This window comes from Onychostoma macrolepis, chromosome 17 (genome assembly GCF_012432095.1).
Source record: "Onychostoma macrolepis isolate SWU-2019 chromosome 17, ASM1243209v1, whole genome shotgun sequence".
Taxonomy (NCBI): domain Eukaryota; kingdom Metazoa; phylum Chordata; class Actinopteri; order Cypriniformes; family Cyprinidae; genus Onychostoma; species Onychostoma macrolepis.
In genome coordinates this window covers 7,713,788-7,726,394 of record NC_081171.1, presented here as the reverse complement: position 1 = coordinate 7,726,394, position 12,607 = coordinate 7,713,788, and the positions used below count along the sequence as shown (strand labels likewise).

The 12,607-nt window shown below is 34.8% G+C and overlaps 2 protein-coding genes across 2 annotated transcripts in view; one reads left to right on the top strand and one right to left on the bottom strand.

Moving 5' to 3' along the window:
• The window catches only part of ptger2a (prostaglandin E receptor 2a (subtype EP2)), a 6,628-nt gene extending 4,705 nt beyond the window's left edge, over positions 1–1,923 (bottom strand). Inside the window, exon 1 of the mRNA XM_058748365.1 lies at positions 790–1,923. Within this exon, the coding sequence (XP_058604348.1) occupies positions 790–1,596 (807 nt within the window). The 5' untranslated portion in view covers positions 1,597–1,923. The remainder of the gene's footprint in view (positions 1–789) is intronic.
• A 3,264-nt stretch (positions 1,924–5,187) lies between these two features.
• nid2a (nidogen 2a (osteonidogen)) overlaps positions 5,188–12,607 on the top strand; it is a 42,963-nt gene continuing 35,543 nt past the window's right edge. Inside the window, 4 exon segments of the mRNA XM_058748821.1 lie at positions 5,188–5,516; positions 5,883–6,185; positions 10,697–10,938; positions 11,694–12,172. Coding sequence (XP_058604804.1) covers positions 5,313–5,516; positions 5,883–6,185; positions 10,697–10,938; positions 11,694–12,172 — 1,228 coding nt within the window. The 5' untranslated portion in view covers positions 5,188–5,312.

The following is a 12,607-nucleotide window of genomic DNA, read 5'->3' as shown; positions in this document are numbered from 1 at the left end:
TATCTTTTTTCTAAAACCTCAAATCAAAAGAAACAATTATAAATATATATAATAGTTATATTTTAGAACAATTCTTGACTTAAAAAATATTCTTCAGCTATAATTTTTCTTTTAAGCCAAAAATCATTAGGATTTTAAGTAAAGATCATGTTCCATGAAGATATTTTGAAAACATAATAACCATAAATATATCAAAACTTAATTTTTGATTAGTAATATGCATTGCTAAGAACTTCATTTAGACAACTTTAAAGGTGATTTTGTCAGTATTTTGATTTTTTTGCATCCTCAGATTCCAGATTTTCAAATAGTTGTATCTCAGCCAAATATTGTCCGATCCTAACAAACCATACATCAATAAAAGGCTTATTTATTCGGCTCAAATGACCCTTATGACTGGTTTTGTGGTCCAGGGTCATAATTCTAGTGTAATTTATTGCAGTTAAATGATATCTATCATCTGTGTCTGTATTAACTGTTTTATTCAATCAATTATTATTTAAAACAACTAAATGAACCTAAATACATTAAACAAATTTTTATGGTATAGATCAAGTAGAAATAGCTCTTGTGTAATTTACTTGTGTAATTAATTAATATTAATATTAAGTTGTTTAATCTGTTTTTTTTTTTTTTTATCTTTTACCTCTTTTTATAACATATGTTTTTAACTATATATGTTTTATTATTATTATTTTTTAATTACATTTAACAAAGTTCAATAAATGCATCCTGGGCTTGTCAATAAGATGACTTTTCTTTATCCTAATAATATACTGTAAGTCTTACCATTAATGGCAGGGAACAAATGACAAATATGACTGTCATGAAGACCAGGAGAATGAGATGTTCCACCTCCTCTGCCCATGAGAAGTACCTCCTGTCCCTTTTACTCCGGGTCTGCACTGATCCTCGGTTCATTTTGCGCCTCCGGTACATTAACACCAGATGGTAAACTACAAAACAGTTGCATGCCACTATAACTATAATGATGAGCAGCATTGCAGTGGCATAAACGTTGGCATACGCCCGGTCCTCAGTCCCCTCTGGATTCATGGCAATAAAACACCAAGTCCCGGGACAGTATTGCACATATTTCCCAAAGCCTGCAAACGGCATTAAGCAAAATAAAAAGCAGACTAGATAAATGCAAGGGATGGTGATGTATCCGCAGCGTTTGGTGACGTGCCTCCCGTAGTGGTACGGGTACCCGATGGAGAGGCACCTCTCCAGTGCCATGGCGAGGAGGATGGAGAGCGTCGCCAGACTGAAGAAAGTCATGGCAAATCCGAAATATTCACACACTGCACGAGTCTCGCTCAGCCCGACCAGTGTGGTGTTGGTTAAGTATGCAGTCTGCACCAGGGGACTGATCAAGCAGGTTCCCATTAGATCCGTAATGACCAGCGTGGTCACCAGCAAATGGAACAGAGACTGTCTCTGCCGGTTCTTCTCTTTCCTCCTGCGGAACTCCAGAAGAACCAATGCAACCAGGTTCCCGAGAACTCCAGCTGCGAACATCATCGCGCTGATGGTTGGGCCACCGTTCTGCTCCACGCTCAGACTTTCAGTACAGTTTTGTTTTTCTGTGCCCATTACTGCCAGAGATGTGCTCTGCAACACTCCTGTTGCAGATCTTCTTGGAACTTCTTCTCAAAGTTCTCCAAGCTTCCTTGAATTACCTTAGGTTGGCATGATTGAAAGCAAACTCTACATTAGAAAAACTGCATTTAGTTAGTCCGTGTTTCTTGTCTAGAATGGTTCACCAGGATAAAGGATTGAAGCTCATCAATGTAAGCATGGTGTGCTCCAAAAAACAGATCCATACAAGTACTTCAGTGCCTCTGGAGTCAGACAGACTTGCCTCTTTGCCTACCCCATGCTCTCGAAGGCAAAGAGGCAGTGGGAGAATGTAGTGTGAGCCATGAGGTCCTCCGCTGAATGAGCCGTTGACTGGTGAAACAACGTCATTGTCTTGACCCCACCCTCCACACACACACACACACACACAGATCCAGACACAGCAATGAGAAATTCGAGCTTCCTGAAAACCTCATGTTCCGTTGAAACTTTATTTCCTGATTGTTTGTGGTCCCAATGTGCTCTGTGCTATGTGTGTACAAATAATATTATTAAAATAGCTATTATAATACAAAAAAAAAGAGCTTGTATGAGTCTCTTAAAGGTTACATGTGATATAATTAATTAAATTTGCCTTTATGAAAGAATGAGCTTTAAAATGACCTCTGATTAAACAATGACCACTATTCTTGAAATGACCAATAACTAAATAATTAATAAATAATCAAATAAACGTATTAGTTCTCCAAAATTGTGTGCACCTGAGTTCTCAAAAGAAATTAAATTAAAGAATCCTAAAAGTTATAGTGCATAAAAATATTAGTTTTCAACATTGTTAATCATAAGAAATGTTTCTTAAGTACCAAATCAGCATATTAGAATGATTTATATTTTGGGACCTTTTGAAAATGGCCCATGAAAGTTTATCTTCATACCCAACAGCTCAGTTGGGATCTTTCCCAATTTATCATTTCTGCGGTCATTTTTCTTTATATTTACATAATTAAACCGACTTCCTCTTGCTATAACAGATGTTTGTGAATGCTACAAGATGTTAGAATTTTCCATGGCTTTAAGGTTGGGCATGAACATATCTGCGCTCACAACATGCTGCTACGCGTCTTGCCAGAAGGGAATTTTGTGCTTTTTTACTTTAGGGCTTCCTGGTCCTTTCTGTGCAATGTTTTATGATTTGCTAAAACAGCATTTATACATTTACAATAAAATTTTCTTCTATATACTGCCGTGGTTTAAATGTTTTGTTCATATTATTAACTAGGCCTATATGTAGGCATATTTCCGCCCAAGTAACTCTTCTTTTAGGCCTGCTGTGGCAGGGATGGCTGTATTTGCAGAGCTCTCCTGAGTCCTGCACCATATTGTCTGATGCTAATAAGCATATGTAAATACACTGAATGGTTACAGCACAATTAGCTTGTTATGCTCACACTGACAGGCCAAACATGGTTATGAACATGTCATGAAACTTGAAACGTCTGGATCAGATTCACTGAAATTGAGGAACATGACAGGAACATCAGGACACGATCAAATTCCAGTTACCTTAAGCAGACAAAAGACAAAACCATAAAACAAAGAAGCCTTTTTCTACAATTTATGATTGATTATAGGATGAATAAATGAACCAGACAAGTCACTTAAAACAAGTACATTTGAACAGTAGAGGAGTGATAAGAAAAGTTTTATTTGCAATGCAAAAAAACTGAATATTTTACAGGGTTACCCATTAATTCAGGCCTTAATAGTTAGGTTTGGTGTTATTTGTTTTAATCTTGCGCCCTCTATATTTCAAATAAGGTACTGATCTATATATATATTTTGACTTTTATTCAACAAGGATGCATTCAAATTTAAATTGATTGCAAATGACAGTAAATACATTTATAATGTTACAAAAGATTTATTTTTCAAATACATGCTGTTCTTCTGACCTTTCTAAATCCCGAACAGCACAACTGTTTTCTTATAGTAAGAAGAAAGGTTTTTTGAGCACCAAAATCAGCAAAGCATCATGTGACACTGAAGACTAGAGTAATGGCTGCTGAAAATTCAGCTTTATCACAGGCATATTTTTTATTGCATATTCAAATAGAAAACAGTAGTTTGTCATTCTAATGATGTTACAATATTACCATTTTTACTGTATATTTGATCAAATAGCCTAAATCTTACCAACCCAAACTTTTAAACCAAACAAATTTGATCTTTTGTCATTGCTTGAACAGTTTGACAAACATGTGTTTAGGAAAGTGCTGTGGTGGTGGTGTTTGTTGTTATTCAGTGATCCGAGAGAAGATAAAATCCAAATGGCCTTTCACCCTTAGGCGCCTTTTGCCCTGTTGGACACTAAATATCTTTTGTTAGTAGTTAAACAAGTGTCCTTGGATGCTGTTTTAATTTATTTGTGTATGCATTAGACTAAATAATTATTTCAGTCAGTAAGCATTAAAAATTTACAAAGCAAATCTTTCAGAAATAAAATGTAATTTATTGTTTTGATTAAAATTTTTACATATATTTATTTTTTACTCTTGGTTTAAAGACTAACTTGCCATAAATAAATACATTTTTCAACATCTCAGTGGTTTCATTAACTTTGTTCTGAGTTCTGACTCAAACTCTGACCTGTGCTCTAGTCTACAGTGCATGTTTCCAGTGAGTGACCATTTCTCTTCACTCAAGATCAGATTCACTGTTTAATTGCTTTGCATTGTTAACAGAAGAATTTGTTATAAGAGAAATGTTTAAGCACAACTCAGAAATATCCTCTTGTTCTAGACTTTATGATTTGTGCCATAGGCCTCCAAACGTTATTTATTTAGTCAGTTGTTAGTTAGTTAGTTAGTTACCCAATTTTCAAACTCGATGTCCCTATTCCAACAGTGTCCAATATTCATATAGGAATGGCCACTAGATGGCACCACAAACAAGAAAGAGATGGTGAATAATTTTCAGATTGAATGAACAACCGCGAAATGTGTCAAAAATAATAAATAATTTACACAATATATGCCTCATACACAAAGGAAAGAAAGTAGCCTATGTATTGTGCAGTATTCACAATGCAAATGCGAACATAATAGTAATTGAACTAAAAAACGAGCAGTGTGAATATTCACGGTCATTGAGTCTTTGATGAGCCTCAGCAGTGATTTGTGACACTCTTCCATTATTTAAACTTCTTAAATTGATTTCAAATAGTTATCTTTCAGACTGAATAATTGGATTAGTAATTGGATTAGCCTAAATCAATCTTAAAGCTATACTCAGCAAAAACAGGAAAAGGAAAAGTGATTATTAAAGGATATTTTATAGTTACGTTTCTATAAAATAAAACTTAAAAATAATATAACACCTACATTTTATGATATATTTGATAATATAAATTATATAACACACGAACATGTATTTATTTATTTGATAAGAATTATGGCATTCATTTCAACAGAATTCCTAATAAATTTCGCTATTAAATAAATTAAGACATCTTTTCCCCCCAAAGTCTCTTGTCTTATAAATGTAATGAGATGCAGATGGTGTCCAGTGTGTCACCCGTCAGCCAATCAACGTCCGCGTGTCCTCCCACATCCCGTTCGATGCCTGGATCACAATCTTCCCAGCTTCACGCCTAACATCAGCGCGCACTCAACTCATTCAAACTGAGTGTGCCGCATGAATGCAAGCTGCATGTGTACCAACTGTTCATTAAAATGACCTGGGACAAAATAGCGGTCTTCTTTTTACAACTTTCATGGACGGTTCAGCATGTCACAGCCATTCACAGACATGACATCTATCCATATGGGATGTTTTACGGCGATGTTGCTCTGCAAGAAGGGGACGATGAGACTTCTAAAGTGATCACGCTCACCAAACCCATGTACTTCTATGAAGCGTCCTTCAATAACTTATATGTGAGTACATTGTTGTTGTTGCTGCTTTGCCTTTATTTGCCTTAAGAAATCTCATATCCCTCTGGGAATATGAATAAAACTGTAAAAAAAAAAAAAAATTCATTGCTATGCTGTATGAAATAACATTTTTATTTAATGTCTGTATAACTTGTGTGGAGAAAGTAAGAATGTCTGTCATTCCTTCTTATTTTTTTTATTTTCACAATTTAAAAGTTTTCTTTAAAAGTTTAAATGTAAGAGTTCTTTTATCATTAATTCAATTCAAAAAACTTAAACGAGCTTATTGCTATAAGTTGTAACTCTGATTGTAACCCCAAAATGAGATCATTATAGACATTTCTCGTTCTGTTTTGTGTCTCATTTCAGGTGGCCACCAATGGAATCATCTCAACTCAGGATCTTCCCATGGAGAAGCAGTATGTAGATGACGGCTTCCCCACTGACTTCCCTGTCATCGCCCCCTTCCTGGCTGACATTGACACCAGCAAAGGAAAAGGATCCATCTTCTACCGGCAGACGGAGTCTCCTACCGTGCTGAAGCGGGCGGAAGCGGATGTCAAGAGAGGCTTTCCAGATGCCACGTTCACCCCGACCCATGCCTTTATCGCCACCTGGGAGAATGTGTCTGCTTATGAGGAGGTCACCCGCAGCTCTAGCCCATCCAATCGGGTAAGAGAACTTCTTAGAGCGGTACTAAATGTGACCCTGGAGGTCTGGCTTGGGGTTATCAAAGCTGGTCAACTGTGGTCTGTCCTAATCTCTGGCCTAGAGGGTGTCTGAACATACAATAGCGTCTCCCACTTACCTGCTAATCTATCCCAAAGCTTTTAATTTTGCCTGCCGTTCACAGGAACAATTGGTGGGATTGAATTGCACCTAATTGTCCATGTCAGCACAGTGATTAGTGATTAAGTCTTCTCAACACCTCACATACCACAGAAATGCTTGGGAAGGTTTTAGATGATTAAAGCCACAGCGGTTCTCAGGGGTCGGATGAGCTTTTTGAATCCAGTATGGTATTTTCAGTCCGGGCTGTTAAGAAGACATCAAGCACATTACCTGAATTGTTTATTGTACAAGTGCAAACAAAAATGCCCTAAAATCAAACATTTATTTCTGTTAATGTTGCCTATTAATATAATAAAATGTTGTAATATAATAAAGATTATATTTAATAATACAGTAAAATATAACAAAATAAATTAAAATTGTTTTTAGTGAAACATTTAAAAAAAAAAAGGCAATCCTAGTTTATTTGCTATGCCAATTATACATAATTATATGGTGTATTTTATTTGCATTTAGCACTGATTTTCTGTAATGTCCATCATGATCCACCAGTTGGAGTTGCTTTATATTATTATATTACACAAAATCTGATGGTAAATTGTGAAGTGGACACTAGTGCATAGACGTCTGATGCCAGTAAGACTTTTTTATTTTTTATTTTTTAAGAAATTTATACTTTTTATTCAGCAGGGTCACGTTAAATCATCAAAAGTGACAGTAAAGACATTTGAAATGTTAGAAAGATTTCTATTTCAATTACATGCTGTTCTTTTGAACTTTCTATTCATTGAAGAATCCAAAAACAATAATGGTTTCCATGTTTTTTTAACCACTACATTTTGAATTCTAACAATATTTGACAGTATTGCTGTTTTACTATATTTTTGATTAAATGCAGCCTTGGTGAGCATAAGAGATGAATGAAGTCTTACCGGCCCTGGACAGTCATGTACGTGTGTGCTGTCAAATATTTATAGGCACAAAAGCCCATTTATGTTGTTTATAAGGTCACATTCAGACCATATTTTCACAAAAGAATACTAAAGTTTATTAGTTCAGCGATGTTACAGGGGTCTACAGTTGTTGGTGTGAAAGTGGAGTGATTTCAGCTGAGATGGAGCTGAATTCTGTTGTTTTTGGTGTATTCTTATGGGCATTAATGAATGGGTAATTCTTCAAGCCTCTAGTGCACATTCGGCTCTCTCATTAAGACAGCTGAGCAGAAACAGCTGCACCGCTCATAAAGTATTATCATTTGTTATTCATTGGTTCTGGAAGCAGCATTTCTTCTCTTGTTTGGGTTGCATAAGGCCATGTTCATGTTTGTATTCTCAGAGTAAATATAATCAGGAATTTCACTCTGTCTATCAGGGATATACTCACAACTGGTGGATGTTCTGATAGGCTTGCAGAGAAAGAACAATGCTAAATGCAGATAAAAAAAAAAAGCCACTATTACAGTACGTATTACATGTTACAATATTTATCATCACAGTCAAAGCTAAATGTAACAAAGAATATACTAAATACTAGTGGCATTTAAGCTGTAGATAGATACTCCACATTTAGATGTTTAATACTTGTGATAAATTGCTGTTTGGCTCATGCAGGGTTACGGGGTGCAAAGTCAAACCGCAGTCATCTTTCTTGACTAAAGAGTTGCATGCTTTCAGAACTGTTTACTATCTTAAGCAATGTTTGCTTACTTAAATTTACTTGATTGCAGTTGAAGAGCTTTAGGCCAAAGGGCTTGTTTGAAGAAAGCACATCCTTGAGTTGATTTACTACGTTTCCGTTTAGTCTCTCCATAGAGAGTTTGCTGAAGCTCAGGGGGTCTAAATGGTGAAATCTCTGGATGATATCTTATGTTTGCCTTTGGGATTTAAACCATTTTATCTAGTCTTGTGTCTCCTCCAGTCCACCACATGTATGTCTGTCTGCAGACGTCTCATGGATTGAAAAGTAGGAGCTTATGGAGGTGCTATTCCATGAAAGGAGGACACATAGTTCCGATTCAATTTTAAAGTATTCGATTTCTATTTTTCATTTAAAGTACTTTATTGGCACAATTCTATTTACATACAGTATTGCCAAAGAATTATGCACAAAAAAGTTATGAGATACAAGATAGAAAGATAGAACAATAAAATAAAGACAATAGAACAATAAAAATAAAAGTAATCAAAATAAATAAATAAACAAACAGGCCAAAAGTTTGGAATGATTATGATTTTCTTTAATGTTTTTAAAGGCTGCAAGACTGCATTTATTTTATCCAAAATACAGTAAAACAGTAATAGTGTAAATTATTGTTGAAAAATGTTGAAGACAGTTTTGGTGCTTAATATTTTTGTGGAAACTGTGATTTTTCAATGCTGATAATAATATGAACCATTATTAATACAGTAAGTGAGCACCAAATCAGCATATTAGAATGATTTCTGAAGGATCATGTGACAGTTCTCTCAAAAGCATTAAAAAACTTAATTATTCTAAACTTAGTTTATTTATAGTCTAAAATATACATTTATCAAGACGTTATGAAGAAAATAAATACTGTAATAATGTTGATAGTATTTGTTGTGATGGTGATGATTATTGTAATAGTATTGATGTAGTACCATCTCAAGTCCATAGACCCCTTCATTGTGGGGTCCTAATTTTTCTTTTGGTAATATAACATCTTTAAACAATCTTGTTTATGGGTGTGTTTCTGCACTGCTTCGAGGCAGTGTGGTCCTGCAATTAGGAGTTTGAAGCTGAAGGCAGCAGGGTTGGGTGAGGGGATCCAGGAGGGATGCATGCTGGGGAATGAGGCGGCCCGAGGCTCTCTGAAAGCCAGATGCAGCATTGTCTCTCTGGAATTGGGGGGTTGTTTTGTGGAGGTGATGGCTCCTCTCGGGGACAGCTTGGATTACTAAACACAGGAGAGGAATTTCACACACATCCTCGGTGTGTGTACGTGAGAGACTGGAAAGGGGGAAGGGCTTCTTGATATCGGTGTTGAAACGTCATTAGGATGTCTTGCTAGAAAAGCTTATACTTAAAGGGATAGTCCACCCAAAAATGAAAATTCTGTCATCATTTATTTACCCTCAAACCTGTATGAGTTTATATATTTTTCTACGAAACAAAAAAGAAGATAGTTTGAAGAATGTGGGTTACCAAACAGTTTCGGTTCTCATTGACTTTTTGTCCATACAGTGGTCAATCTTAAGTCTTAACTGTTTGATTACCAGCATTCTTTAGAATATCTTCTTTTATGTTCCACAAAAGAAAGAATGTCATACAAGTATGGAACAACGTGAGCATGAGTGATGACAGAAGTTTCATTTTTGGGTGTACTATCCCTTTAAATCAACATGAAATCCAATTAGACCCAGCTTATAGTCATAATAGACATTCCTTGTCTTGTTGGGGAACAGTTCATCATTAATATAAGTTATTTAGAATGAAAAATGGTCATTTTTAATCAAAATGTAATGCAAAATGTAACACAACTTTCCCCATATTTGCAGCAAATGCACCAAGCCTCCTTATTTATATATCGGAATTCACTTGGAAATATGTTAAATTGCGTTACATTACAATGTAAAATGGGTTGCAAACAGCCTTATGTTGATTGCAAGTTTTGCAATCACAGAAAAGGATTGTAGGGAACTTTAGTTAGAATCAGTGTTTTAATTGAAACAAAGCTGAAATAAAATTAAATAAAAATATTAGATAAAAAAATGACAAATGTTTCATTAGCAACTACCTAAAATAAAGCATGTTTAAGGTGAATTGCTAAAATTACTAAAATTAAAACTGAAATAAAAATAAATTAAAGCTAAGTAGAAATATTTAAATAGAAATAAAACTAATAGAAATGACAAAAGTGTAACAAAATGACAAGCTATAATTCACATGAAAAAACATAAACACACATATATATATTAAAGCTAATTCAGAATACTAATAAATACTGTAAATACTGTAATAGTATATAAATAATACTAAAATAACTTGACACGGCCAAGGGTGACACTAGGCTTTTTAGTGATCTGTTAAATGCAGTAAAACTAGGTGTGAACAACAACAAAAGGGTGCAAGAGACAGTACTGAGGCACATTTGGTGGGCTTGTAAAATCAGTGAAGTTGTTAGAAACACCATATTTGGTTATAGCTCTTATAGCTCTAGATGGTAGAGGTTTTCAGTACTGCTTAAGATATACAGAAAACAAATCTCTTTTAGAGACCACTTTGTCCAAAAGTAAGGAGAAGGAAGTTAAGTAAACTATTTTAGATAGATTTACAGTATATAATGGAATATTTACAGGTGATGTCTTGACGGTTTTATTACCTTCTAAAGTGCTGCACAGATTCTGGAGTAATGGTCTTCTCTCTTCAAGGTAAACACATTCCAAGTGGTGCTTGCGTACAATGAGAAGGATACTTATGCACTCTTCCTATATCCTGAGGATGGCCTGCAGTTTTTTGGGACACGGCCCAAAGAATCTTACAATGTCGAAATTGAGCTTCCAGCTCGTGTGGGCTTCACCAGAGGAGAGCTGTCTTTCCTCTTCTTTTCCCGGACAGAGGGGCCACACTACAGCGTCACCAGCGATGAGCAGTCCGTCAAAAACCTTTACCAGTAAGCATCAGAGGAATTACCGTTTTAAAATAAAATAATTTTTTCTTTTAGAAATAATACAGAAAATTACTCAGAAATAAACAACAAATTTGTATTATATTATTATTTGATTGTTATTAAATGTTATTAATTTGTGTTTTATAACATAAACATTTTATTTATACACTACCGTACCGTGCTCACCAAGGCTGTATTTATGTAATAAAAAACCCCAGTAAAAACAGAAGTGTTTTTGCAATGTGAAATTGTACTTTACTGTTTTCTACTTTAATATATTTTAAGATGTAATTTATTGATGTGGTGGCAAAGCTGAATTATCAGCAGTCATTACTTTTACCTTCAGGAATCATTCTAAGATGCTGCATTATATTATAAATATTGCAAACAGTTGAATTTTGTGAAAACCATGTTTGCATTTAATGCATTTATTTGAAGTCTTTTGTAACATTATAAGTATCTTTACTGTCACTTTTAACCAATTTAATGCATCCTTGCTGAAAAAAAACAAAAACAATACAATCTTACAATAGTGTATGAACAGAAAAACAGAACATTAAATGTTTATTTGATATACATTTATGAATTTATATTAATAATATTGCATATTTTATATTATATTGTAAATTTAGATATTATATTATATTTTAAAATAAAAACAGTCATTTAAAAAGTTTTCTTTGGTTAATTTTAAAATAAATTTGAATTGCCATGATTAAAATGATAATTTTATAATTTAATATTATAACTCTCTTCAGAAAAGGAAACATAGAGCGTGGAGTTTGGCTCTTCCACATTGGAAACAGATATTCCTTCCAGAATGTCGTTCCTGCACAGCATGAGGCTGTTTTCACCAAAGCTCCCCCAGTCCTGGATGCTGTGTTCCCTGATGAAGACTATACAGACACAGATGAGGAAGAGTACGATCCCATCGATCCTGACTTCCAAGATCCCACCACAACGGAGTTTCTTGAGCCAGAGGAAGACTCCTCAATACTGGAGCGTCTCAAACAGGAGGTGCCCCTTGGTCAGTCTCCCCGTCAGCCCTCAGAGTCTGGTCCAGGCGAGTTTCCTCAGCCGGATCCCCATAATCTCCCCCCGGAGGACGTGACCCAGCCCCAGAGGCCATTACCAAAGCACGCAATTCTGCAGGTGTACCCGAACCGCGTGAAGGACATCCCACCTTCAGGTGGTCAAGTGTTCAGTGTTGAGGAGAAAGTGAACTTTGACTCTGGAGGTGAGAGTAGAATGATTGTGATCCATAACCAATACTGATATATATCGAACGAACCTTTGCTAAGCGCCGCCCTAAAAATGTTACTGACCAATTGTACTTTAGCAACTGTTGCCATCTGCCATCTTTTGCATATTTCTAATGTATGTTTCTTAGTGTGTTTAGATACCAGTGTTGTTATTGTTAATTAAAAGTAACTCATTTTAAAACTAAAAATGTATTTTCTATAATTGAAATAAACCTAAATAAAACAAAATATAAATATTATATGAAAAACTTAAACAAAAAAAAAAGGAAAATGAAAAATGAAAAAAAAAAGCTAAATAGAAAAAACAAAAACTAACAAATGACAAAACACAAAAATAAAAATACTGTAAAAATAAAAACTAAAAGTAAAAAAATCGTTATAAATAAATAGAAAAATGACAACAAAACTTA